Source organism: Oryzias latipes, chromosome 19 (genome assembly GCF_002234675.1).
Source record: "Oryzias latipes chromosome 19, ASM223467v1".
Classification (NCBI taxonomy): domain Eukaryota; kingdom Metazoa; phylum Chordata; class Actinopteri; order Beloniformes; family Adrianichthyidae; genus Oryzias; species Oryzias latipes.
This window is the reverse complement of record NC_019877.2, coordinates 11,043,153-11,068,415: the sequence shown is the minus strand read 5'-3', so window position 1 is coordinate 11,068,415 and position 25,263 is coordinate 11,043,153. Positions and strand designations below refer to the sequence as shown.

General features: G+C 39.8%; 2 protein-coding genes across 5 annotated transcripts; both read left to right on the top strand.

Moving 5' to 3' along the window:
* Nucleotides 1-152: 152 nt before the first annotated feature.
* Nucleotides 153-9,911, top strand: LOC101160851 (protein transport protein Sec31A). Of its 4 annotated transcripts, none has more exons than XM_020712371.2 (26): nucleotides 153-283; nucleotides 962-1,193; nucleotides 1,447-1,642; nucleotides 1,725-1,820; nucleotides 2,148-2,288; nucleotides 2,531-2,673; nucleotides 2,764-2,863; nucleotides 2,949-3,110; nucleotides 3,539-3,691; nucleotides 3,779-4,009; nucleotides 4,098-4,172; nucleotides 4,295-4,387; nucleotides 4,468-4,576; nucleotides 4,690-4,868; nucleotides 4,944-5,070; nucleotides 5,244-5,389; nucleotides 5,788-5,961; nucleotides 6,048-6,182; nucleotides 6,274-6,466; nucleotides 6,545-6,940; nucleotides 7,068-7,106; nucleotides 7,811-7,869; nucleotides 8,040-8,165; nucleotides 8,262-8,381; nucleotides 8,461-8,532; nucleotides 8,809-9,911. In XM_020712371.2, exons 2-26 carry the CDS (start codon nucleotides 991-993, stop codon nucleotides 8,986-8,988), a joined length of 3,648 nt encoding a protein of 1,215 aa, XP_020568030.1. In that variant the 5' UTR covers nucleotides 153-283; nucleotides 962-990; the 3' UTR covers nucleotides 8,989-9,911. The 4 variants fall into 4 exon arrangements, with proteins under 4 accessions (XP_020568030.1, XP_020568029.1, XP_011486543.1 ...); XM_020712370.2 differs by having other exon boundaries at nucleotides 6,048-6,206; XM_011488241.3 differs by lacking the exon at nucleotides 7,068-7,106 and having other exon boundaries at nucleotides 6,048-6,206.
* A 1,833-nt stretch (nucleotides 9,912-11,744) lies between these two features.
* On the top strand, nucleotides 11,745-24,417 carry LOC111946453 (myosin-11-like). Its single transcript, XM_023949793.1, has 3 exons — nucleotides 11,745-13,764; nucleotides 20,662-20,848; nucleotides 21,856-24,417. Exons 1-3 carry the CDS (start codon nucleotides 12,028-12,030, stop codon nucleotides 23,619-23,621), a joined length of 3,690 nt encoding a protein of 1,229 aa, XP_023805561.1. The 5' UTR covers nucleotides 11,745-12,027; the 3' UTR covers nucleotides 23,622-24,417.
* Nucleotides 24,418-25,263: the final 846 nt, after the last annotated feature.

Here is a 25,263-nt window from a genome sequence, read left to right as displayed (position 1 = left end):
ATTAGACATATCATTAATCCTAAACGAGAAGCAATCCCTATTTAAAATGTACTGATTCATGTGTGAATTTTTGTGAAATTTTTAGTGGTTCTTGAGAGGTTTTAAACTAAGTGGCAAATGTTAGTGACACTCAAACGCACAACTGAAAAGTGGTCTATTTCGGCTACCGTAGCTGAGTGACAACAGGGCAAAGCACTTTGGTCTGAGCTTTTTAGCTTGACTGATAAGTACCCCTTAGAACTGGTAGATGCAGACGGCGAAGTTGTGACACAACCTTTTAAACGTAAGTAAATTTTAAAGCTCAACATAACCTTATTGACAGTTTTAAATACTTTATTATAGGAAAATTACTTTTCGATTTAAATCTGGGGGGGAAAAATGGGTGTTGGTTAGCTAGCTACAGTGCTAGTGTGGCAGCATCGGCTTCGGATCAACATTAAAATAAACTATTAGTATATAACAATTTAAACGTCTCTCTTTTGTTTTTTATTAGCTAATTTAAAATATTTGCGTGATTCATAAACAAATACATTAAAATATGTGTTAAACTTGTTCAGAGTAAGTTAAAAAGGCTCATGCTAAGCTATTGAAATAGGCTAGCGAAATGCTAACGTAAGCTTTATGTTAGCTCTAAAAACCCTCTTGTTTTTAGGGGATATGGCCAGCTTTTAATAAAATCTACGACGCTTATTATATTACGATGTAATTGGTAGTTTAAATGGAAATAACAAAAATATTGTTACACAAACAGTTGGCTCACAGTAAAGATTATGTGTAAATGTTTCAGAGAATTTTCAGAGATTGCCACAGCAGGGGATACATACATTGATTGAGCAAAGATTGATTTATGTGTGTATAAGAAATATTTTTGCGTACTTAGATTAAATAAAATGTAAATACAATGTCTTGCTGACACTTAAAACAAGCTTTTTCCAAAAAGATGTTTTGTTGATCTTTCAAGGATTTCAGAATCTCAACGCTAGTTTAAAGATGAGACTGAAGGAAATCCAGAGGACTGCCCATCAGGCTTGGAGTCCGTCGGGACACCATCCTATCTTTCTGGCTTTAGGAACATCAGCACAACAGCTTGATGCTTCCTTCAACACCACAGCAGCCATAGAGATATTTCAGATGGATTTCACTGACCCCTCTCTAGAGATGCAGCTCAAAGGATCAATACCAACTCCAAACAGGTAATTTCAAATCACAAGTTTATGGACAGCAGATATCAACCTCTGTGTATAATTGATACTTTTATATCCTTGCTAAATGATGGATTCTTAAAAAGTGGGAACTGTGCTGCAAAGACGTTTGCATGATAGTGAAGCTATCTTCAAACGTTTGAGCTTAATGATAATTTGAACAGTAGTATACAATCCTTAGATAAGATGACCTAGGAAGACAAGTGTTGGGAAAATGTAAGACAAGTGTGTCACATTTCTTCAGGTTGCACAGTATCGTTTGGGTCGACTTTGGAATGGGAGCAGATGAAACTGGAGGGAGACTCATTTGTGGAAGCGAAAATGGCTTGTTGACGGTGTACAAACCTGAGGCCATAATGAACTCTGGAGCTGATGCACTTGTTGGACAGTCTGATAAGCATACTGGACCTGTTGGAGCACTTGATTTCAACCCCTTCCAGGTAAATATCTGTGGTAATCTATGATTGGACAGTGGATATAGTGAAAGATGTCACCAAGGCTCTTATTTTTTTCTTTTATCAGAGTAATCTTCTTGCATCAGGGGCAAATGATTCTGAAATATTTATTTGGGATCTAAATAACTTCAACAGTCCAATGACTCCTGGCGCAAAAACACAAGTAAGTACATTACAACAAATCTTGGGGTTTGTAAAATGAACACACACTTTATATGGTTTGAAGAGGTTTTTTGTCACAAATCCACAGTCTTGCATTTAGAACTTTTATTGTGTTTGCTTACTTGTGTCATTTCATTCAGCCACGTTAAAACATGCATGCTCTTTTGGGATTTTTGTTAATTTAAAAAATAAATAAATACTTACATTGAACCTAAACATTTATTCTAAATGCCTTTTTTTGATTTGTCAACCAATAGTTTGTTTTTCTTGGAGTTACAGTCAGACTGGTTTAGTTTAACTCTGATGGCCTTTGTTTCCTGTTTTTTAGCCTGCTGAAGACATCAGCGTTGTGTCGTGGAACAGGCAGGTTCAGCACATCCTGGCCTCTGCCACTCCCAGTGGGAAAGCAGTAGTTTGGGACCTGAGAAAGAACGAGCCCATCATAAAGATCAGTGATCACAGCAACAGGGTTGGTGATTGTAAAATGAATGTCAATTATAAATAATATAGGCCGCATAAACATAACAGAAATTCTTAAAGTTGGTGAATCTGGCAGTTTTTTTTTTTTGTTTTTTTTTTTTTAAATCTGGCAGTTATAACATGTAGGTTTTGTTGTCTACAAACACTTAAATGATAAACTCCCTATGTTTGACCTTATAGGAAATCTCTCTCACACATCTCTACCTTGCGTTTGATTTGATTTGATTTTAGATGCATTGCTCTGGAATGCTGTGGCACCCGGATGTGGCCACTCAGTTGGTGTTGGCCTCTGAAGATGACAGACTGCCAGTCATTCAGATGTGGGACCTCCGCTTTGCCACATCACCTCTGAAAGTCTTTGAAAATCACACGAGGTAAAAACCAACACTTGCTGCTTCTTCCTTTTTTCCATCTGTTCTTAATCGGGCAGAATATTTCAAGATAGTGTTGCTGCTTCCTTACAGGGGAATTCTCTCCATATCCTGGAGTCAGGCAGACTCAGAGCTTTTGCTCAGTAGTGCTAAAGACAATAGGATCCTCTGCTGGAATCCCAACACTGGAGAGGTATGTTAGGATAACACTTTTTAGGTTTCTGCTTCCATTGACATTTACAAGTGAATTTTTTTATTATTTGTTTTCCTTCTTTTAGGTCATTTATGAGCTTCCAACCACCAACCAATGGTGCTTTGACGTTCAGTGGTGCCCCAGAAATCCAGCCCTGCTTTCAACAGCATCATTTGATGGGAGAATTTCAGTTTATTCTGTAATGGGAGGAAGTTTGAAGGCCCAACAGCAAAGCACAGCTGAGAAGGTAGTGCCTACAGTAACATTAACAGATTTCTTTGTATTTTTTTTTACTGATTAGTGCTTATTATGGTTTTTCTATTTGCTGGTACGCAGCATAAATCTTTTTATTTGTTAAAATAAACCTGTGTTGGGAACTGCAGCGTTTGTCCATAAGATGGCGCTGCTATAAAAGTTTGATTAGTGCAATTGTTTAACAGATTATTAAAATAAAAATTAGAGTAATTTACTTAAGTATCTCATAACAATTATTTATCACAGAAAATCATGTTTGTAAAAGTTAATAATTTCTGAATTTCTTAATTTTGCTCCTAAACATTAATGATAGCAGTAGTCACTTTGTTTTAAAAGGTAGTCATTGTTTTCAAATGTGTAATGGATGCCAAATTTCTGTCTAAAAACCATGTTTATGCTGCGGGTTTGTACTTCCAACAGATTTCTTCCTCATTTGATACAATGGATCCCTTTGGTACGGGGCAGGTGCTGCCCCCCCTGCAGGTTCCCTTGCCTCATATGCAGGACACCATTGTTCCCCCTCTAAAGAAACCACCAAAGTGGGTGCGCAGGCCCGTTGGAGCGTCTTTTGCTGTAAGTGCGGCAATAGAAAATGTTCAGCACGGACGGGATGTTCTGCTTTCAACTTAAAAACGCCACTTTTTTACTGTTGTTTTGCAGTTTGGGGGTAAACTGATAACCTTTGAAAATCCCAAGCAACCTTCAGTGCAAAGCCCCCAACCCGTCCCCAGACAGGTGTTTATGAGCCAAGTTACCACGGAGACGGAGCTCCTCCAGCGCTCTAGGGAGCTGCAGGCAGCACTGCAGTCAGGTTCTTTCAACACCTACTGCCAGACCAAAATACAGAACGCCACGTCTGACACTGAACAGGACATATGGAAGTTTCTGCTGGTAGGATGTCCTCATGCTGAGCCATTTCAATAATCCAATCAGTAATCTAGCAATCTGTCTCAACGTGATTGAAATCATCTGTTTGCAGGTTAACTTTGAGGATGAAGCTCGAGTTAAATTTCTTAAACTTTTGGGTTTCAGCAAAGATGAGTTGGAAAGAAAGGTATGCCTACAGTTTATGTATAAATGTACACTATTAAGTAAAACTAGGCATTAAAATGATTAAAAACTACAAAATTCAAATGGCCATATCATAACCTATTGTGAAAAAATACTTTAATCTAGATTTCCAAATGTCTGGGGAAGAGTTGCCAACCAAATGGACTCGGCGTAGACGCCAAAGATCTGGCAGAAAAGATGCAGCGGCTTTCCACCGAGGTCGGCGATTCTTGTATTTGCATTGTTTGTTCAGGTTTAAAGACAGTCTTGTTTGCTGTAACGCGTTCTGCTGTTTTCAGAGGTGTGAAGAAGGAGCTGAATCTCGAACCTCTGGCTCCGTCTCCCCAGCAGACTTTTTCAGTGACACTCCAAAGGACACTCCCAACTTCCAGATTCCTGTTTCATGCGGTAAAACTCTCACACCACTGCTCTGCCACCTTGCAGGATTTGATCATTTGTTGTCTGAACTGCAGTCACATAACTAGGCCAACAGTGGTGGATTTTTGTCCCTGGTTTTGCAGACTCGGATGGATTGATTAGTCAGGCGCTGCTGGTTGGTAACTTTGAAGGGGCTGTGGAGCTGTGCCTGAATGACGGCCGTTATGCCGAAGCCATTCTGCTGTCCATCAGCGGGGGAGAGGAGCTGCTCAAAAAAACTCAGCAGAAATACCTGAGCAAGCGAAAGAACAGCATTTCAATGGTGAAGCTACAACGGTTCATTCTCTACACTCAGGAAAAACAAACTATTAATAGATTTATTTGGTACCGACTGCAGCTTATATCATCAGTGGTGACCCAGAACTGGAGGGACATCGTGCAGTGCTGTGAATTAGACAACTGGAAGGAAGCTCTTGCTGCGTTGCTGACATATGCTCACCCTGAGGACTTTGCTTTCTTGTGTGGTAAGCTGCAGCGAATTAACACACTCATCATGCTGCGACATGCCCAACTACAAACAAAACAAGTTCCTCTGCCTTTATCTACTTAAAAAACTTGATTAACGGTCTGCTCTAGAGCTTGCTTTAAGATCAGTTAATGCGATATGGTTGTATTATTCTGTAATTTTCCTTTGTAGATATTCTTGGGAACAGGTTGGAGCATGAGGGCACAGAGAAGCGCTGCCTTCAGGCCTGCCTGTGTTACATCTGCTCTGGAAACATAGAGAAGTTGGTGGAGTGCTGGGCTTTGCATAGAGACTGCTCCTCCCCTCTTGGTCTGGAGGTAAGTGTGGACAAAATAAAAGTAAAAAAATGTATACATTAACAAAACTAGATTTAAAAAAAAAAAAAAACGCAGTTAAAAGCGACTAGAGTGTAGCTCTATACCAGTTAGGTGTAGAACGCATCACAAAAGTTTGTTTCAGAACTGCTTTACTATTTCTTGCTTTGTTATGAATAAACACTGCTATTACAGAAAATAAAATGTAGTTATTGACTGAATATTTATAATCATGAACTGTAATTTGATTTGATTTGAGAGGAGTGTCTGAGTGGAATCCTGCTAGAGGTTCTCCAGTTGATGCTTTTCCCTTCAAGCGTGGAAGAAAGAGCTTGACAGAAAATGGCAAGAAAAGATGCAAAAAATACTAACAAAAGTTGCTGAAAAATAATGTGTTTTAGGATCTGGTTGAAAAGGTAATGATGCTTCGAAAGTCGATTGAGCGCCTGCGCAACAACGAGGTGGCAATCCAGAGCCCTATCCTGGCGGAGAAGCTAACCAGTTATGCAGGAATACTAGCTGCTGAAGGCAGCCTGTCCACTGCTATGGCCTACCTGCCTGAGAACTCGGATCAAGTAAAAGGCCTTTATTCAAACAGTTCTTGATAAATCTCCATATTTTGGTTCGACTTGCTGAAAAACATCCACATTTGTCTCCTTAGCCTGCAATCACAATGCTGAGGGACCGACTGTTCCACGCTCAGGAGGAGGCTTCTGTCCAACCACAGATTACTCACCCTTCCAAAGTTGCCCTGTCTACAGCAAATGCCATTCCTGCACCGAAAGCCCCATTTATGGTGGAGAAGAAACATTTTCCTAAAGTATTAAGAGCTGAAATCTTCCTCAAAAGCCCAACAGTTATGCCTCTAACCTTTGTTTTTTGTTTAGAATCAGTTTCAGCCTCCTGCACCGTCCCCGGTGGCTCCACCACAACAGCCCCAAATACCTTCAGTTTTTACTCCTCAAGCTCCTCCGCCCAACCCAGGGCCTGGCCTTCCACCCACCTCTCACGTGCATCACCCCAGCAGTCCACCTTCTGCCATGAGACCCTCGTACCCACAGCATCCCTCCATGCCTCCGGGTCAGAGCATTCTCCTAAAACCTCTTTGTCCTAAAACACTGACGAAGTGCTCATTGTGTTACTTTGTTTTTTTATCAGGAATTCCTTCTCATCAGCCATTCCAGCCTCAACCAGTTTCCGCCGGCGGACCCTTCCCTCCTACGGTTCCTTCTATACCGGCTCCCAGCTTATCAGGACCTCAGCTGCCGCCTTCATCGTCCACCCCAGGAGGTCTACCCCCCATGCCCAGCCCTGGGGTTCCACCGACAGGCTTCATGCCGTCTACCTCTTTGCCGTCAGGCTTTATGCCTCCTAACTCCCAACCAGGAGCCCCAGTTCCCATGTACCCAGGAAACTTTCCCAACCAGGGACCTCCTGCACCCCTCATGTCACCCGGTCACTTTACCCCTGCTGGACCGGGGTATCCCCAAGGAGGTCCCGGTGCTCCAGCTGTAAAGCCGTTTCCAGCTCCTGTTGTGGCTCCTCCTCCCACAGGTATGACATAAATGAGCTTGTTTGCTTACATGTTTACTGGAGCATCAAGCAGACTTGTGTGGACATAAGTACTGTTGTTAAGAATCTGGATCTTTTGTTCAGTTGTCACTCCGCTCTTGATTTGCAGGATTCTTTCCCTGGCTGACTTCCCAGTCTGACAGTCAAGGTGACAGGGTCAGGGCTTGTTGTGATAAAAATTGCAGGCTGGCTATGAGAATAAAACAAACAAAAAAAACAAATATCCAAGCGCTGAAAAACGTGGTCCATTTTGCTTTTTTTCCTGCTTGTGCTACCAAAATATTTAAAGTAAATATTAACATTAAAGGCTTTTTATTATATAATTTAATTTTTTTCCCTAAAAATCAATGTTTTTAGTATGAAAGTACTACTTGCCTGGGTCTTGGTGATACTTGTGCACATGCGACTTACAACCATGTGAGGCTTCAGAATCCACAAAAAGTATTTTCGTGCTTTTAAAATAATCATCTATTGCAAAACAGCATCTTGCAATAGATATCTGTATTGAAATCTGAATGGCCTGATAACATCTTTTCAGTTGCTGTGTTTTGCCATCCATACTAACTGGTTTAATGCAAGTGGATTGCTGTATTTTCATCCAAATTTAAAGAACAGGATTTTGATTTAAGTTTTAAAGCAGTACATTATCTGTTGTTTTTCATGTTTTTGTTGGACGATTAAAGCCTTATTCGTGCCTTAAGAGTTTGAAGTTATCAATTTGTAAAGTCTGGCCCAACCTTTTTAGAATTTATCAAAGCTAAAGTGGGAAAACAACTTTATTTGAGCTGCTCAAATGTCCAAAACTAAATTCTGTCCCAATTATTTAGTAATTCTGTCCCTTTATCAACTTAGGACCTCAAGAGGGCTGGAATGACCCCCCAACAGTACGAGGTGGACCCAGGAAGACAAAGGTATGCAGGAACTTATTACCAATATGTTAAGAAAAATACATTCTTCATGATTGATAAATGCCTTTTATGAGAGGCTACAAAGGAATTTTGTCTTAGGTTCATTTTAGCTGCTGATACTGATGTTACTAAATATGCTTTGAATATTTTTGATGTACTTATTCCTTTCCAAGGTTTCCAGTAACTACACCCCACCAGTTCCCATCACAGCTCCTGTGATGGGTTTCCCAGTGGAGTCCCAACAGCCCCATGACCCCACCCAAGTCCCCCCCGGAGCTCCTCAGGAGCCGAGTGTACAGGTTGGTCTCCAAAGAGGCTCTGTTTTTTCACATCAGTGGCCACATGCTCCTCTGGTAGACTGTAGAAATAATCCAAACAAACCTTTTGTTGCTCAGCTTCTCCAGCAGCTGCCGGCAGAGAGGGTGGAGCAGAAGGAAATCCCCCCTGAGCATGTGATCCTCAAAACCACCTTTGACAGCCTGGTGCAGCGCTGCCAGCTCGCAGCGGGGGATCCGGTACGTCTGTACTAAGATTGAAGCCGCTTTTCCTTCTGTAGTTTAAAATAAGATAACCAAAAGTTCTTTTGTTTTCCAGCAAACAAAGAGAAAGCTGGATGATGCAGGAAAACGTTTGGGGCACCTCTATGACAAACTGAGAGAGCAATCAGTAAGAACCTTTCTAGTATTTGTAGTAAAGCATTACGGTTTTCCCATTTAGGAAGGAAAAGAGAGTTAACATTTTAAGTATGAGTTCAGCAGTTTTGTACTTTTTCCGATTACAATTTAAATCAAAGTATTATTCGATTTCTTTTTCTAACTTCTAGAGGATTCGTTCCAAAGGTTTGAATAAAATTATTACTTATGACTAGGCATAAGAGGAAATGATCACTTTAGAAAATAGTTCTTAATTTATTTTTACTTTTTTCTTGTTGTCTATTTTTAGCTTTCTCCAAATATCCTGAATGGACTCCACGAGATCAGCCGCTGCGTCTCAAGTCAGAATTACCAGCGAGCTCTGGAGGTCCACACTCAGGTGGTCAGCAGCAGCAACTTCAGCGAGATCTCCGCCTTCATGCCCATCCTCAAAGTGGTCATAACCACCGCCAACAAGCTTGGAGTCTAATCCCCTTTAAGCTCCATAAACCCACTTTTCAGTGTTATATTGTCATATTTATTTCTTTTTTTTTTCCATCTGACGACAGACAAAAATGATTTAAAACAAAGTAGACAGTTGTTCTCATCACTCTATAAATTGGCCTTTCCATAGAAGCTGGTGGATGTAAGCAGTGGTTGATTGTTCTAGAACCTTGTTGGTGTCACTGTGGTAGTTTTATAAACAGATGAATGTATTCTGAAAGCTGTTATCCATTGTAAAATCAGTCGGTGGTGTAAAATATAAAATCAAAAATCATAGTTCATATTTTTCTTTTCGCTTTGTCTGAAACATGTTGGTTACAGAGCTACAAAAGCGCAATCTCAAAAAAAGATCATGAGAATAAAACCAGGTTTGTGCTCTCAAATCCCCCTTTAAGAAAAACTGGCTCATTTGTTTTTTCAATAAACAAAGAAAAACTGGGTCATTTATTGTACTGATTTGTATTCTCTGGTTTTTCTTTTATTTTGTTGTTTTTTTTACCTGAATTGTTGCAGGGCGCTGTTGATGTCCGTCCTGTCTGTGTTGTGTAACAATAGGTTTGTGTTGACTTATTTCCCATGTTCACTCTTCAATTTACACAGAAGCTTCTTAAACATATTTGCAATTCACTTGCTGCTCCCTCAGTTTTTTTAGAGCAGATCTTCTTTTTTTCAATTTTTTTTTTCATTTTTGTACTAGATTAGATCAACCAAATGAATTTCCGATTTTGAAATCAGTTGTTTGTTGCTGCTGTACATGAAGCTGGATCGATTGGTGTTTAGTGGCAGCAGAAGGCAAAGGAAGTGCCTCGCTGTGCCCATTTGGGTTGCACAAATATTTATATGATCTGCTTTGCTTTCTTTACTCATTTCATTAACTTTTTCAAATAAAGTTTCATTTGTAAAAATTGACAACACAATGCTTCTTTGTTTGAGAAGAAATAAATGAAACGCAAATGTAGTTTGACATGATCTATAAACATCTTTGAGGACTTTGCCAGTAACGTTTAAATATCTAGAAGTTCTGTCATGGATGAGAGGTGAAAGGTCAACAGTCAATTAAATCAGTAGTTTCCTACAGTAACTTATTTTCATCCCCACATTCTGGTGAGTGAGTATCTTTCAAAATGGCTTACATAAAAATACATTAGGCTAAAAAAAAGGTTAATTTGGATTCTTAAGAATAATTTATAGCTGTTTTTTCTGTAACACCTTTTTCAATTTCTTTTGTCTCCTACAAATCCACTTGTCAAGGGGCATTAGCCATATTTTATATCCCAATATGAATGTAGTTTTAACTAAACATTTTTTATTTTGGCTCATCAAAACTCTCACGGGTCTAGAAGGACAGTAGTTGGATCAGAGTTTGTGTTTTTTGGCTGCACGGTGGCGCAGTGGGAAGGCCCTGGTTCGGATCCCGGCTGGAACCGTCTCTGTGTGGAGTTTGCATCTTCTTCCTGGGCACGTGTGGGTTTTCTCCAGCTTCCTCTCACATTCCAAAAACATGCTTCATAGGTTAATTGGTGACTCTGAATTCCCTCTAGGCTTGTGTGAATGTGTGACAGTTCAGGGTGTATCCTGCCTCCGGCAACCCAGTGACCCTAAAAGGGGTTCAGGGAGCTCTGAAGATGGACAGATGGACAGCTGGCATACTTGCTAAAATATATTCCTAAAGGAAACTGATGTCAAATATTTTGACAATATGCACAGTTTTAAGGATTGCTACTGATTAGAAATTAGTAGCAAAACACTGAATAAGTTTGAATTGGACATAAACTTGGAAACCACTTAGCTCATTATTTTATAAACAACTGCAAAAAATCCATTTGGATGTTTGTCTATTTTCTTATTTTTAGAGGGGAAAGCGAACGGTGGCCCTGAAGTGCAAATCATTCAACAAAACACTCGATAAAAAAACATTTTTAAGATCACAACGACAAAATAAAAATAAAAATGTGAGAAGGCAGTATTATATTTTAGAAAACAAAACAAAATTTCTGAAATGCGGCTCATGCTATCAAGTATCGTCATTTTCCAGGTAAGAATGAATTCTGTGATCTTTTCTTATTTTAGTCACATGTCTCTGAGGATGTTAATTTGCTAAAAGTGCTACTTTGATGAGATAGTTGTTGCTATTTTAAACTTGCCCATATGCAAAATGAACCCGGTGGAGACTTGAACTGTTTTGACATGAATAGCTGATTCTGTTTTCGGTGACAACATGACAGAAGAGGCTTCCAGGCAGCCTGGATGATTCTGGGATTTATACAGTAATTATATGTCATCACTGTTACTAAAATATACTCAAGATTGAAATTTGACTTTAAATTGTGGCAGAATTGCAACATCAAGCTAATGATGATGGGAATTTACGCCATCCATGATTTCACACCTTAAATACAGTCAAAAAGTGCTTCTGTTGGTCTTGTGTCAACATGTAACTATGTACAGCTGGGTAAAATCAGCATAGACTATGAAAGCTGATGTTGTGAGGTCTGATGGCATTCTCCAGAGGAAGCATGTACATGTTAATAATGCTATAGGTTGGTATTAAGATCAGTAAAACAGGAAAAATGATTGACATCTGTACAAATAAGTAGCAAAACATGTGTTCAAAATTTTTAGTGACTGTTGAAAGTGCAGTGAAATTCTGTTTGAAACAACAAACTCCTCATTTAATGTCTGTTTCAGCTGCTGGACAGCACAAAAAAATATATTTTTAAAAAGGGAAAAAAAGTTTGCACAGTGACATCATCAGTGAAGGTCATTCCTTTAGAGGTGATGACATCATTTGACATCAGCAGGTGGATTATGTTGCATCTCATTTCAGTCTTCAAAGGCATCATTTGACATCATTAGACCTCCAGCATTTTATCTATAAATATGAGGCATTTTCAGAGCATACGAATTTCAGAGTTTGTGGGCAAAGACACGCAAGTGAAAGAGAAACAGGAAGGTTTCACAAGTTTCGAAAACAAGAACTGAGTTTGAGTCAACTTTTTGAGATTTATTGACCAGTTCCTTCAAAATGTCACACGGTGAAGAATTTCAGCAGATGGACGTTTCTATTGAAGAATTACATAACGTCACAGAGAGCATTCTGCAGCAAAATGACACTTTGAGCAAACATCTGGAGAAAATTTGCAAGAGTTTGCGGAAAAGGAAAGATTTGGACGCTTCATGCAAAGAATTGAAAAAGACACGGAAAGCTGCTATCGGGGAAAACAAAAAATTGGTGAAGCAGCTGGAGAGTCTAAGAGTGGACGTGGAAAAGCAGATCCACGTGGAAAAAGTGTGTGAAAAAGAGAGGACTAAAACATCTCAGGCCTTGAAAAGTAACCAAGACCTGAAAACAATAATAGCCTCTCTTCAGGCCAGACTTCAGCAGCTGCAAGAAATGGAGCAAGAAATTCCTGGCATGAAAGCTGAACGTAAACTTTTGAAACGGGAGAAGACAGATCTGCAATCCCAACTGAAGAAACTCCAGAAGAAGACTGCCCGCAAAGCACACCTGGAACCTGATTTGAGAAATGAATTTGAGGAATTCCAGGCTTTAAAGCAACAGACTGAAGAACTGAGGCAAAACCTTCAGGAGTTGCAACAACAAAATGAGGAGCAAAAGACAATGGCAGACAACTATCCTAGCATGATAGAAGATAGGCAACGTCTCACAGATCTGAGGGCTCAACTGGAAAGAGAGATTTCTGATCAGAGACAGCAGCAGGAGGAAACACGTCAGCTGATTGCTCGACGTGAGGAGGACAGGAGAGAACTGGAATTGCTCAGAGAACAAACAAACGCCTTCACAGCAGAGAAAAATGCTCTGGCAGACAGAATCTCTGAAGAAAAGTCCCAACTTGAAGACAAAAAGAAGCAGCTTCAAGATGACGTTTCAGGACTAAAACAGAAGCAAAAGGAACTTTGTCAACTGGCTGTGCAATACAACAAGGCAGTGAGTAAACTGGGACCTCTTCGAGATGAAACAAAGAACCTCAAAGGTGAAAAAACCATGCTGACCGACCTTCTGAAACACCATCAAACATTGGAGACTGAATACCATGAGATAAAAGCAGAAATTCAGGAGGCGGAAGCCTACAACTGTCAAGCTCTCGAGGAGGTTGATTTTCTGAAGGGGAAGCTTTCAGAGTTAAAAAATGTGGAGAAGAGAGTTTTAAAAGTAAAGGAGGACAAATTGAAGGCAGAAGAAACATATGACCGTCTCTATAAGGAGCTTCAAGACGTTCAAGTTCAGATCATGGCTCACAAAGGGAGCACTGCTGCTCTAGAGAAAGAAATCCAGGATCTCCAGAGGAAGGACCAGGAACTAAAAGAGGTCAGTGCTGAATTTAACAGAATCTCTGAAGAAAAGTCCCAACTTGAAGACAAAAAGAAGCAGCTTCAGGATGAAGTTTCAGGACTAAAACAGCAGCAAAAGGAACTTTGTCAACTGGCTGTGCAATACAACCAGGCACTCAGCAAACTGCGACCTCTTCGAGATGAAACAAAAAACCTGAGAGATGAAAAATCCATGCTGACCGACCTTCTGAAACAGCGTCAAACATTGGAGACTGAATACCATGAGATAAAAGCAGCAACAGACGTTATGGAGGATGAAATCTTTGACCTTCAAACTGAGGTTTCTGATCTGCGGAACAAGGTTGATCATTTGGATAGTGTGGAGGAAAACGTTTCAAAAGCAAAGGAGGAACACCTGAAGGCAAAGGAGAAACACAACCTTCTCAAGAAGGAACTCCAAGACCTGCGGGTCTAGGAAGAGAAGGACTTAGAACTCCAAACGAAAACAGCAGCAAAACAAAGCTGTGAAGGAGGATCCGACCAGGGAAGAAAAATCTAGAATTAGAAAAGGGACATAGGGGAAAAAAGAGAAATGGGGTCAAAATGGGGGAAAGTCTTTGTGTTTAGTTCATTTTAGGACACAAAAAGGCAAAAACTAATGTTTAGAATAGGGTCAAAGGGAAAAAAGAAACAGAAATGGGGGGAAAAGCCTTTTATTTAGTGCATAGTAGGACACAAAAAGGCAGAAACTAATGTTTAGAATAGGGTCAAAGGGAAAATAAAAATAGAAACGGGGTAAAAATGAGGAAAAGCCTTTTTTTAGTACATAGTAGGACACAAAAGGGAAGAAATATAAAAAAGTAAAAATAAAAAATGGGATGAAAAAGAATGTAATTAAAAGGGAAAATATGTTTTTATTGGGTTCATAATCCTTGTACTATCTTGGGATATGGTGTATAAATATGTGTGTTGTTGTGTACATGTGTTTGGTGGAGGGAGGGGGTTAACATACAGTACCCCCCCACCAAGTCAAGTCACCTTCCTAACAAGCAATGTCACTTGTTAGGGGGGACCTGACCGGGGTACACATTTTTAAAATGCCTGCCTCCCCCCTACTGGACAAATGCAAACACAACACACACCATGTCCCGGCCTAAAAAAAGGGTTAATTAATTTGTCAAAATCCTTTTCGGCGTTTAAAAAAAAGGGCGACACACTAATAAGTGTGTTTGTGTGGGTTTTCTCTGAGTGCTTCAGTTCCCCCCACCCAACCAGAATGTTGTGTCTTTAGGATTGTTATTAGTTAAGATTTGTAAAATTGAAGGGAAAAAAATAGTTGCAATTCTTTCTGCTGGTTGAACACAAAAAACACAGACAATAAAAACATTAGAATTGATTTACTAATTATTTAAAATCTGGCCAGACTTAAAATAAAAAAAAAGGGAGACGCACTATTAAATGTGTCTGTGTGGGTTTTCTCAGAGTGCTTCAGTTCCCCCCACCCTACCAAAAGACAGTTACTGTACATTTTTTAATAAGTTATTTATTTTTATTAAAATGAATTTCATTCATTAAAAAAAAAGAAAACATGAAAAAAGTTGAAAAAGAAAGAATTGCAACAGTCTAAATTTATCCCCTCCGTGAACCGCCACCTTAACGTGGTGGAGGGGTTTGTGCACTCGAGTGATCCTAGAAGGTCATCTGTCCAGGGCTAATGCTGATGGCATGGTGTCCCATGACAGACGGGCCCTAGGTGATGAGTCAGACTAAGAGCGGTTCAGAATCCCTAAACTGAGTCAGAAAGAACAAGGTCCAGTTGCAACACACAGGTTGCAGTCAGGCCAGGCCTGGAGCTGGGGCTCACAGATGAGGGCCTGGGGCCGGGGCTCTTCCTAAAGAACCCTGGTGGAGTCAGACCCAACAAAGTCACTACTCCCTGAGCCTCTCTGGCCCAGGGAGGAGCTCTACTGGCATGCGGTCCCTGGTGGTTATGAACAAGGTTTACTACGGTGGCCGAGAGGTGCAACACACGCATACATTTAAGATACAACAACAAGAAATCCCAGTAGAAATGAACAAATACTGAAACACAATAACAAATCATTAAACACAACAGAAAATCATGAAACAAACAGCAAATCAAGAAACAACAGCAAATCATGAAACAAATTAGAGTCCTGAAACACAGAAGTAAATCCGTGTGCAAATTACCAAAAAAAAAAAGAAAAACCCTTGTTACAAATGCCCAAAACCAGAAACAGAACCGTTAAAGGGTAACACTTTATATTTACTTTAGATTCCTTAACAAGCTTTGTTAACGCATTAACAAGCAATATATATAATAGAATTTATAGGGTCTTAGTAAGACATTTATTAGTACAATAAGTCTAATAAGTTTTATTATATTACTTAGTTAACACATTTACTAGCATTATTATTAGGATGTTTTTAAGATGCTAATGATACATTTATTGGCATTATAGATGCCTAACAAATGTGTCAGTGTTAATAAGCTTAATAAGATTTATTAACAACCTTTGTTAACACATTAAGAAGTAGTATTATTGTTTGGGGTTCTAGAAAGACATTTATTAGCATTATAGATGCCTCACACAAGCCTAAGTGTTAATAAGCTTATAAGTTTGATTGACTAACTTAACAAAATAATAGGCTTTATTAATGTGTAAGATGCTAGTTGGAAATTTATTAGCATTATAGATGTCTTGCAAAGACTTGAAAGTGTTAATAAGATTCATGAACATCTAAAGTCAGACCATTGTCTTCAAAATCCTATTACTAAACTGCTTATAGGCTAAACAAATGTATTAATAATCTTTGTTAACAGTTTATTAATTGTTTTGCAGCACCTCATCAAAGTGAAAACGGTTTTTACCACAACCACAAAGCATAAAGCTTGTAAAAAGAACTTTATAACATCAAAACAGACTAAACATACAAAACTCTTTCTGTAAAAGAAATATAATAATTTATATCAGACAAATTTTCAAAAACAAAACAAAACAAAAACAAAACTATAGCATCATAGCCACTATAAGCATTATTATCTAACAGTTCTCTTGATTCAATGCCAACTGCATTCAACCACTGTTGCCTGTTGCACAAGCCAGTAATTTTTGACGACCGAAGGGAATAAACCTACAGGAGCCATGCTAAAGCTGACACGCTCAAGACCGACCGGTACAGAATAAAAAATGGGCGGGGCTATTTTGTCACCTGTGTGAAAGCTTAGAGAAAGTCTAAGAGGCCATTCAATTGGCAGAAAGCGAGCACGCCTATTTAGCTGATGGGTTTGATTGACAGATTCATTAGCCAATGGTAAATTGGTTTACCTGCCCACCTTTGATTCTGTACATGCTAATAAATATCTTACTAGAACCCCAAACAATGATACTACTTCTTAATTTGTTGACAAAGGTTGTTAATATATCTTATTAAGCTTATTAACACTGACACATTTGTTAGGCATCTATAATGCCAGTAAATGTTTCATAAGCATCTTAAAAACATCCTAATAATAATGCCTCTAAATGTGTTAACCAAGTAATTTCATAAACCTTATTAGACTTATTGTACTAATAAATGTCTTACTAAGACCCTAACAATTCTATTATAATGCTTGTTAATGTGTTAACAAAGCTTGTTAAGGAATCTTATTATAAAGTGTTACCAGTTAAAGCGGAGACACAGCTTCTAACAGAAAGGGACGTAATATAAAACCATTAAAGTTATTTATTACTGTTTTCCTTATGTGTACATTTTAAATACATTAAACAGTCCAAAAGCATTTTTTTTGTATTACTACAATAAAAATTACAACACTGTTTAGCAAGGTAAAGTTTTTGCATCATATCCGATAGTAAGGGTATTCCCTTTCCGTTAGCAGCTGCTCACTTCCCTTAATTTTTTCTCCTTTTTATGCCATGTTTAGCTTAACGGAAAGAGAATACTATTAATACTGGAAGTGATGCAAACAACTTACCTTGTTGGAACTGTTATTGTAGTAACACAATTTAAAACATGCTCTTGGACTGTCTCGGGTTTTAAAATGTTACATAAAACAGTAATAAATAAGTGTAAAAGATCCTACACAATTAGTTTTATATTACGTAATTTCCGGGATTTAGGATGTTCCCTTTCTGTTTGAATCTGTTTACCCGCTTTCATTGTTGTTTCATTGTTTTGTTAATTTGTACTGAGATTGTTTTTGTGATTCAGTATTTGATCATTTGCACCCGGATTTGCTTATCTTATGCTAGTATCTCAAATGTAAATGTGTCTTCAACTTCTCGGCCACCATACAATTTATATCTTGGCTCAAAAAACAAAGACTAAGCAGATGCTGTTAAAAGGCACATCATTACCACGAACTCACAAAATGACTTCGTTGGGTGAGGAATAAAACCTGATTCATGCACTCCTCTTCCATTGGTCCAGGGGGATCAGAAGTCAGGATCTGGTTGTTGATTGTGCTGCTTTCAGTCAGATGAGATGTGCAGAGAGAGCAGGAGTGGCTCGGTTGGAGTATTTGAACTCATCCTCTGCTCACATCACCCCACAGTGATGGCCTGACTCATTTCTAGAGTTGGCTCAGCTTGTCATGGGAAACAAAAATGTGCTGACTTGCAATAGGGAGCCATGTTTGCAGAGTCATGTTTCAGCCAGAACCTGCTCAGCTGGGACTGTAATGACAGCGACCACTGCTGTGGCAGACCTCTCTCATCACATCTGTGCTACATTTACACTTGATCCTTTTATCTTTGACCAAACAGCAGCTATTTTAAATCATATTTTTATACATATTGCTGCAAAATAATATTCAGCATTGCATCATTATTTCCCAAAATATGCTGTCAAAGATAACAATAAAGTGGGTTTTGAGGCAAAGTTTAAAATCAGAAGAAAAAACTATAGAAAATTTCAAAAACGTTTTACTGAATTTGTTGGGGCACAAAGATTTTAGAAGCTATAAGTGAATTCCAACAGCAGGTGAACGATCTCTAGCACTAAAGTGTCATGATCAGAACACGAGACTGACCCAGATGCTGAAACCCGGAAGGAGGAGACAAGTGGTAGGTAAGTAGAAAGTTTTATTTTGCTGGTCCAGAAAGTGTTTGTGGGTAAGCGTGGCTGGAGACGCTGGCAAGTCTTAGTCCGAGACAGGAGCGGAGATCCCGTCGTGGTTATGCGGCGAACCGGAGTGATGTTCAGAAGCGTGGCTGGAGTTCGTGGCGAGTAGCGTGACTGGAGTTCGTGACGAGTGGCGTGGTTGGAGATCTTGGCGAGTGGCGTGGCTGGAGATCTTGAGGAGCACGGAGGCTGAGACTCTTGAAGGAGGGAGACGTCAGGGTAGGTAGGAATGAAGCTTCTGATCGAGGTGGTGTCAGACTCAGGGGACTTTCGTGGCATGAGAAAAACCTGAGGTATAAAAACAAGGCAAGGTTAGCGAGAGGTACGTGGCAAGGGGGCCAGCCGTAGAGTTCAGAGAGACTAGGCACCATCAGGGTTAATGAACTGGCGAAGAATGCTGGAGCTGGGTCTCCTTATGGAGAGCAGGTGGCTGATGAGGTGAGTCGTCACAGCTGGTGAGTCTCGAGCAGAGCAGAGCTGGGAGGGAGAGGAGCACTGACAGGGGGACCATGACATAAAGTGTGTCAAACACATTAGCCAAGTAACAGAAATGAATTTTGTGTAACTAATAATCGTTTGACAGTTTTGGTTTCCAAAATAACAATTCAAGGACAGTTTCAAATTATGAAGATTGGTGCCAGGCCAGACCTCAGAGCCAACATTCTTCATTGACCTGTGTCAACCAAACAGGATTTATTTGATTTGGATATGAACCAGTTTCTTACCACGCAAAGGGAAAGTGCCAGTAAATGAGCAGATTGTAGGTGGATCATCACCTTTCAACCTTTTAGGCATAAAATTCAGCTTTACTTTGTGCAATGGAATATAGATGAAGGGTGAATAAGTCATGAGGGGTCCCCCGATCTATGATGTCTAGATGATGTCTAGATGATGTCTAGATGATGTCTATGATCATCTAGAAGATTGTAGAGATGTGAGAAAACTCTGGTTATGCCCCTTCTGCATTCTGTTTGACTAAATCGCGCATTCTGGTTTCAGAAGTTCCATCAACATGTGTGTTTGATAAAAATAAGAAAAGCAAATACTGCATGAGGCGAGTCTCAGAATAGTTTAGTGACTTTACATTCAACTCAAGGAAAATTTTGAAAGATCTTTTTTTGGAAAAAACAAGATGATTTCGACATATTTTAGACACCAACTGATGGCAAAAATAAAGAGGAACAGGCGCTGATAGAATTGCAGGTATACTAAAAATATTGTGAATTTTATTTGAGAATAGGACACAATTGAAATTCAAAAGATTCAGACCGAAAACCCTTTGACCCCTGGCTTCATAAATCCAACACAGATTGTTGTGCTGCTTTCTTGGCTCATAGTCATAAGTCAAGTCATAAGGCGTTACGTCATATCCTGATCCAACAAATCTGATATTATCTTACACAAATATGCAAGGTTGTCTGCCACAGTTTGGTATTCAGGAGTATTACGATCAAACAATTTATTTAAGAAAAAAAAAACAATACATTTAAAAATAAAGCATTCCACAAACCAGAAAAAAAACCACACACACAAACAGGAACACTGATGCTCATGAAATTTCAAAAGGAGATTCACCTTTGGACGATATCAAAAGGGAAGCCAGACCCTGTCTAGGAAATCACCACGGCAACAGCTCTGATGACCCAAAAGCTAAAAGAAAAAACAAATGCAGCTCTGCTACAATTCACTCACTACACCCACTACAGTACATCACCATGCATGGGTGGCATGTTGTGTGTTTTGCCCAACATGGCAAAATTGTGTGAAATGTAGAGGCAATAATGACATTTGCTATAACTTCAAACTTCAAACAATTTTGGCACCTTTTGTTAAAAAAAACCCATCAAATCCAATGAAATTCAGCCAATTAAGATCTAACACTTTAAATCTGGTAACTTTGTTTATTAAGTAACAGTTAGAGAAAAACGCTTTGACTTTTCACCATATTTGTTGCAGAAAACAAGTCATGAAAGAGAAAAAAGAGAAAAAGGTCTGGCATCTCTCACTTTCAGTCACGTGCTATTTCATTAAAGCCAACAACTTTTGGGGAAAAAAAGAAAATAAACGTACAGATCTATTTCTTTTTCCAACGCTCAGGTGCTTAAAGTACACCTTGTTTTTTTAAAGTGTTAAAAACTTGATGTAAACTATAATAAAGGCAGTAGTCCATCCTCTTTGCTGAAAACGTGGGTAGTCTACATCAGTCCTTTAATCCTAGCCACTGCAGTGGCTCCCGTCTCCGGTGAGCCAGGACCAACTCGCGGGAAACCAGCTTGCAGTCCTTGGCCAGGCCCAGGAAGCACATGAGGTCAATGAAGCATGTCGTGAGGTTCAGCTGGCAGCCAAACTCGCTGGTGGCATAGTCGTAGGGGAAGGTGTGGTGATAGTTGTGATATCCCTCACCTGTGAGGCACAGGAAACAGGGGGAAAAAACAGTCAATGGAACATCAACATATCTGTTCATATCACTGGTGTGCCTCATAAAGCCTGCTCATACAGCTGTCGTGGACTTACTGTCTTGTAACTGAACACATTGCTAGTCCGCCTCCAAGCCTCTCCCCACATGCAGGCTCCGCCCCGTCAGCCTCCCCCCTACACTTACCTTCATCCAGCTCCTAACCAGCTCCCTGTAGGATATATGCTGCACTCCACGCACCCCTGAAGCCGAAAGCGCTTCATTTTATTTAACTTCCTAACTTCCATATCTGTCTCCAGGTTAGACTCGCTGCTTTGCTAGTGACGATACAAGCTCATTAACATTGATGATGGGAATTTACGCCATCCATGATTTCACATCTTAAATTCAGTCAAAAAGTGCTTCTGTTGGTCTTGTGTCAACAGGAGATGTAACTATGTACGGCTGGGTATATTCAGCATAGCTATGAATGCTGATATGGTGAAGTCTGATGGCATTCTCCAAAGGAAGCATGTACATGTTAATAATGCTATAGGTTGGTATTAAGATCAGTAAAAGGGTAAAAATGATTGATGTCTGTACAAATAAGTAGCAAAACATGTGTTCAAAATTTTAGTGACTGTTGAGAGTGCAGTGAAATTCTGTTTGAAACAACAAACTCCTCGTTTAATGTCTGTTTCAGCTGCTGGACAGCACAAAAAAATATATTTTTAAAAAGGGAAAAAAAGTTTGCACAGTGACATCATCAGTGAAGGTCATTCCTTTAGAGGTGATGACATCATTTGACATCAGCAGGTGGATTATGTTGCATCTCATTTCAGTCTTCAAAGGCATCATTTGACATCATTAGACCTCCAGCATTTTATCTATAAATATGAGGCATTTTCAGAGCATACGAATTTCAGAGTTTGTGGGCAAAGACACGCAAGTGAAAGAGAAACAGGAAGGTTTCACAAGTTTCGAAAACAAGAACTGAGTTTGAGTCAACTTTTTGAGATTTATTGACCAGTTCCTTCAAAATGTCACACGGCGAAGAATTTCAGCAGATGGACGTTTCTATTGAAGAATTACATAACGTCACAGAGAACATTCTGCAGCAAAATGACACTTTGAGCAAACATCTGGAGAAAATTTGCAAGAGTTTGCGGAAAAGGAAATATTTGGACGCTTCATGCAAAGAATTGAAGAAGACACGGAAAGCTGCAATCGAGGAAAACAAAAAACTGGTGAAGCAGCTGGAGAGACTCAGAGTGGACGTGGAAAAGCAGATCCGCGTGGAAAAAGTGTGTGAAAAAGAGAGGACTAAAACATCTCAGGTCTTGGAAAGTAACCAAGACCTGAAAACAATAATAGCCTCTCTTCAGGCCAGACTTCAGCAGCTGCAAGAAATGGAGCAAGAAATTCCTGGCATGAAAGCTGAACGTAAACTTTTGAAACGGGAGAAGATAGATCTGCAATCCCAACTGAAGAAACTCCAGAAGAAGACTGCCCGCAAAGCACACCTGGAACCTGATTTCAGAAATGAATTTGAGGAATTCCAGGCTTTAAAGCAACAGACTGAAGAACTGAGGCAAAACCTTCAGGAGTTGCAACAACAAAATGAGGAGCAAAAGACGATGGCAGACAACTATCCTAGCATGATAGAAGAAAGGCAACGTCTCACAGATCTGAGGGCTCAACTGGAAAGAGAGATTTCTGATCAGAGACAGCAGCAGGAGGAAACACGTCAGCTGATTGCTCGACGTGAGGAGGACAGGAGAGAACTGGAATTGCTCAGAGAACAAACAAACGCCTTCACAGCAGAGAAAAATGCTCTGGCAGACAGAATCTCTGAAGAAAAGTCCCAACTTGAAGACAAAAAGAAGCAGCTTCAAGATGAAGTTTCAGGACTAAAACAGAAGCAAAAGGAACTTTGTCAACTGGCTGTGCAATACAACAAGGCAGTGAGTAAACTGGGACCTCTTCGAGATGAAACAAAGAACCTCAAAGGTGAAAAAACCATGCTGACCGACCTTCTGAAACACCATCAAACATTGGAGACTGAATACCATGAGATAAAAGCAGAAATTCAGGAGGCGGAAGCCTACAACTGTCAAGCTCTCGAGGAGGTTGATTTTCTGAAGGGGAAGCTTTCAGAGTTAAAAAATGTGGAGAAGAGAGTTTTAAAAGTAAAGGAGGACAAATTGAAGGCAGAAGAAACATATGACCGTCTCTATAAGGAGCTTCAAGACGTTCAAGTTCAGATCATGGCTCACAAAGGGAGCACTGCTGCTCTAGAGAAAGAAATCCAGGATCTCCAGAGGAAGGACCAGGAACTAAAAGAGGTCAGTGCTGAATTTAACAGAATCTCTGAAGAAAAGTCCCAACTTGAAGACAAAAAGAAGCAGCTTCAGGATGAAGTTTCAGGACTAAAACAGCAGCAAAAGGAACTTTGTCAACTGGCTGTGCAATACAACCAGGCACTCAGCAAACTGCGACCTCTTCGAGATGAAACAAAAAACCTCAGAGATGAAAAATCCATGCTGACCGACCTTCTGAAACAGCGTCAAACATTGGAGACTGAATACCATGAGATAAAAGCAGCAACAGACGTTATGGAGGATGAAATCTTTGACCTTCAAACTGAGGTTTCTGATCTGCGGAACAAGGTTGATCATTTGGATAGTGTGGAGGAAAACGTTTCAAAAGCAAAGGAGGAACACCTGAAGGCAAAGGAGAAACACAACCTTCTCAAGAAGGAACTCCAAGACCTGCGGGTCTAGGAAGAGAAGGACTTAGAACTCCAAACGAAAACAGCAGCAAAACAAAGCTGTGAAGGAGGATCCGACCAGGGAAGAAAAATCTAGAATTAGAAAAGGGACATAGGGGAAAAAAGAGAAATGGGGTCAAAATGGGGGAAAGTCTTTGTGTTTAGTTCATTTTAGGACACAAAAAGGCAAAAACTAATGTTTAGAATAGGGTCAAAGGGAAAAAAGAAACAGAAATGGGGGGAAAAGCCTTTTATTTAGTGCATAGTAGGACACAAAAAGGCAGAAACTAATGTTTAGAATAGGGTCAAAGGGAAAATAAAAATAGAAACGGGGTAAAAATGAGGAAAAGCCTTTTTTTAGTACATAGTAGGACACAAAAGGGAAGAAATATAAAAAAGTAAAAATAAAAAATGGGATGAAAAAGAATGTAATTAAAAGGGAAAATATGTTTTTATTGGGTTCATAATCCTTGTACTATCTTGGGATATGGTGTATAAATATGTGTGTTGTTGTGTACATGTGTTTGGTGGAGGGAGGGGGTTAACATACAGTACCCCCCCACCAAGTCAAGTCACCTTCCTAACAAGCAATGTCACTTGTTAGGGGGGACCTGACCGGGGTACACATTTTTAAAATGCCTGCCTCCCCCCTACTGGACAAATGCAAACACAACACACACCATGTCCCGGCCTAAAAAAAGGGTTAATTAATTTGTCAAAATCCTTTTCGGCGTTTAAAAAAAAGGGCGACACACTAATAAGTGTGTTTGTGTGGGTTTTCTCTGAGTGCTTCAGTTCCCCCCACCCAACCAGAATGTTGTGTCTTTAGGATTGTTATTAGTTAAGATTTGTAAAATTGAAGGGAAAAAATAGTTTCAATTCTTTCTGCTGGTTGAACACAAAAAACACAGACAATAAAAACATTAGAATTGATTTACTAATTATTTAAAATCTGGCCAGACTTAAAATTTAAAAAAAGGGAGACGCACTATTAAATGTGTCTGTGTGGGTTTTCTCAGAGTGCTTCAGTTCCCCCCACCCTACCAAAAGACAGTTACTGTACATTTTTTAATAAGTTATTTATTTTTATTAAAATGAATTTCAATCATTAAAAAAAAAGAAAACATGAAAAAAGTTGAAAAAGAAAGAATTGCAACAGTCTAAATTTATCCCCTCCGTGAACCGCCACCTTAACGTGGTGGAGGGGTTTGTGCACTCGAGTGATCCTAGAAGGTCATCTGTCCAGGGCTAATGCTGATGGCATGGTGTCCCATGACAGACGGGCCCTAGGTGATGAGTCAGACTAAGAGCGGTTCAGAATCCCTAAACTGAGTCAGAAAGAACAAGGTCCAGTTGCAACACACAGGTTGCAGTCAGGCCAGGCCTGGAGCTGGGGCTCACAGATGAGGGCCTGGGGCCGGGGCTCTTCCCAAAGAACCCTGGTGGAGTCAGACCCAACAAAGTCACTCCTCCCTGAGCCTCTCTGGCCCAGGGAGGAGCTCTACTGGCATGCGGTCCCTGGTGGTTATGAACAAGGTTTACTACGGTGGCCGAGAGGTGCAACACACGCATACATTTAAGATACAACAACAAGAAATCCCAGTAGAAATGAACAAATACTGAAACACAATAACAAATCATTAAACACAACAGAA

What these genes read in the sequence shown, in the direction of transcription:
- LOC111946453 (XM_023949793.1), top strand. Translation starts at nt 12,028, where the DNA reads ATGTCACACGGTGAAGAATTTCAGCAGATGGACGTTTCTATTGAAGAA. An exon ending in AGGAACTCCAAGACCTGCGG is followed by an intron (nt 13,765 to 20,661) that starts GTCTAGGAAGAG and finishes CTTTAATCCTAG; the next exon opens with CCACTGCAGTGGCTCCCGTC. An exon ending in AGTTGTGATATCCCTCACCT is followed by an intron (nt 20,849 to 21,855) that starts GTGAGGCACAGG and finishes CAACTTTTTGAG; the next exon opens with ATTTATTGACCAGTTCCTTC.
- LOC101160851 (XM_011488240.3), top strand. Translation starts at nt 991, where the DNA reads ATGAGACTGAAGGAAATCCAGAGGACTGCCCATCAGGCTTGGAGTCCG. An exon ending in TTGATTTCAACCCCTTCCAG is followed by an intron (nt 1,643 to 1,724) that starts GTAAATATCTGT and finishes TTCTTTTATCAG; the next exon opens with AGTAATCTTCTTGCATCAGG. An exon ending in ACATATGGAAGTTTCTGCTG is followed by an intron (nt 4,010 to 4,097) that starts GTAGGATGTCCT and finishes ATCTGTTTGCAG; the next exon opens with GTTAACTTTGAGGATGAAGC.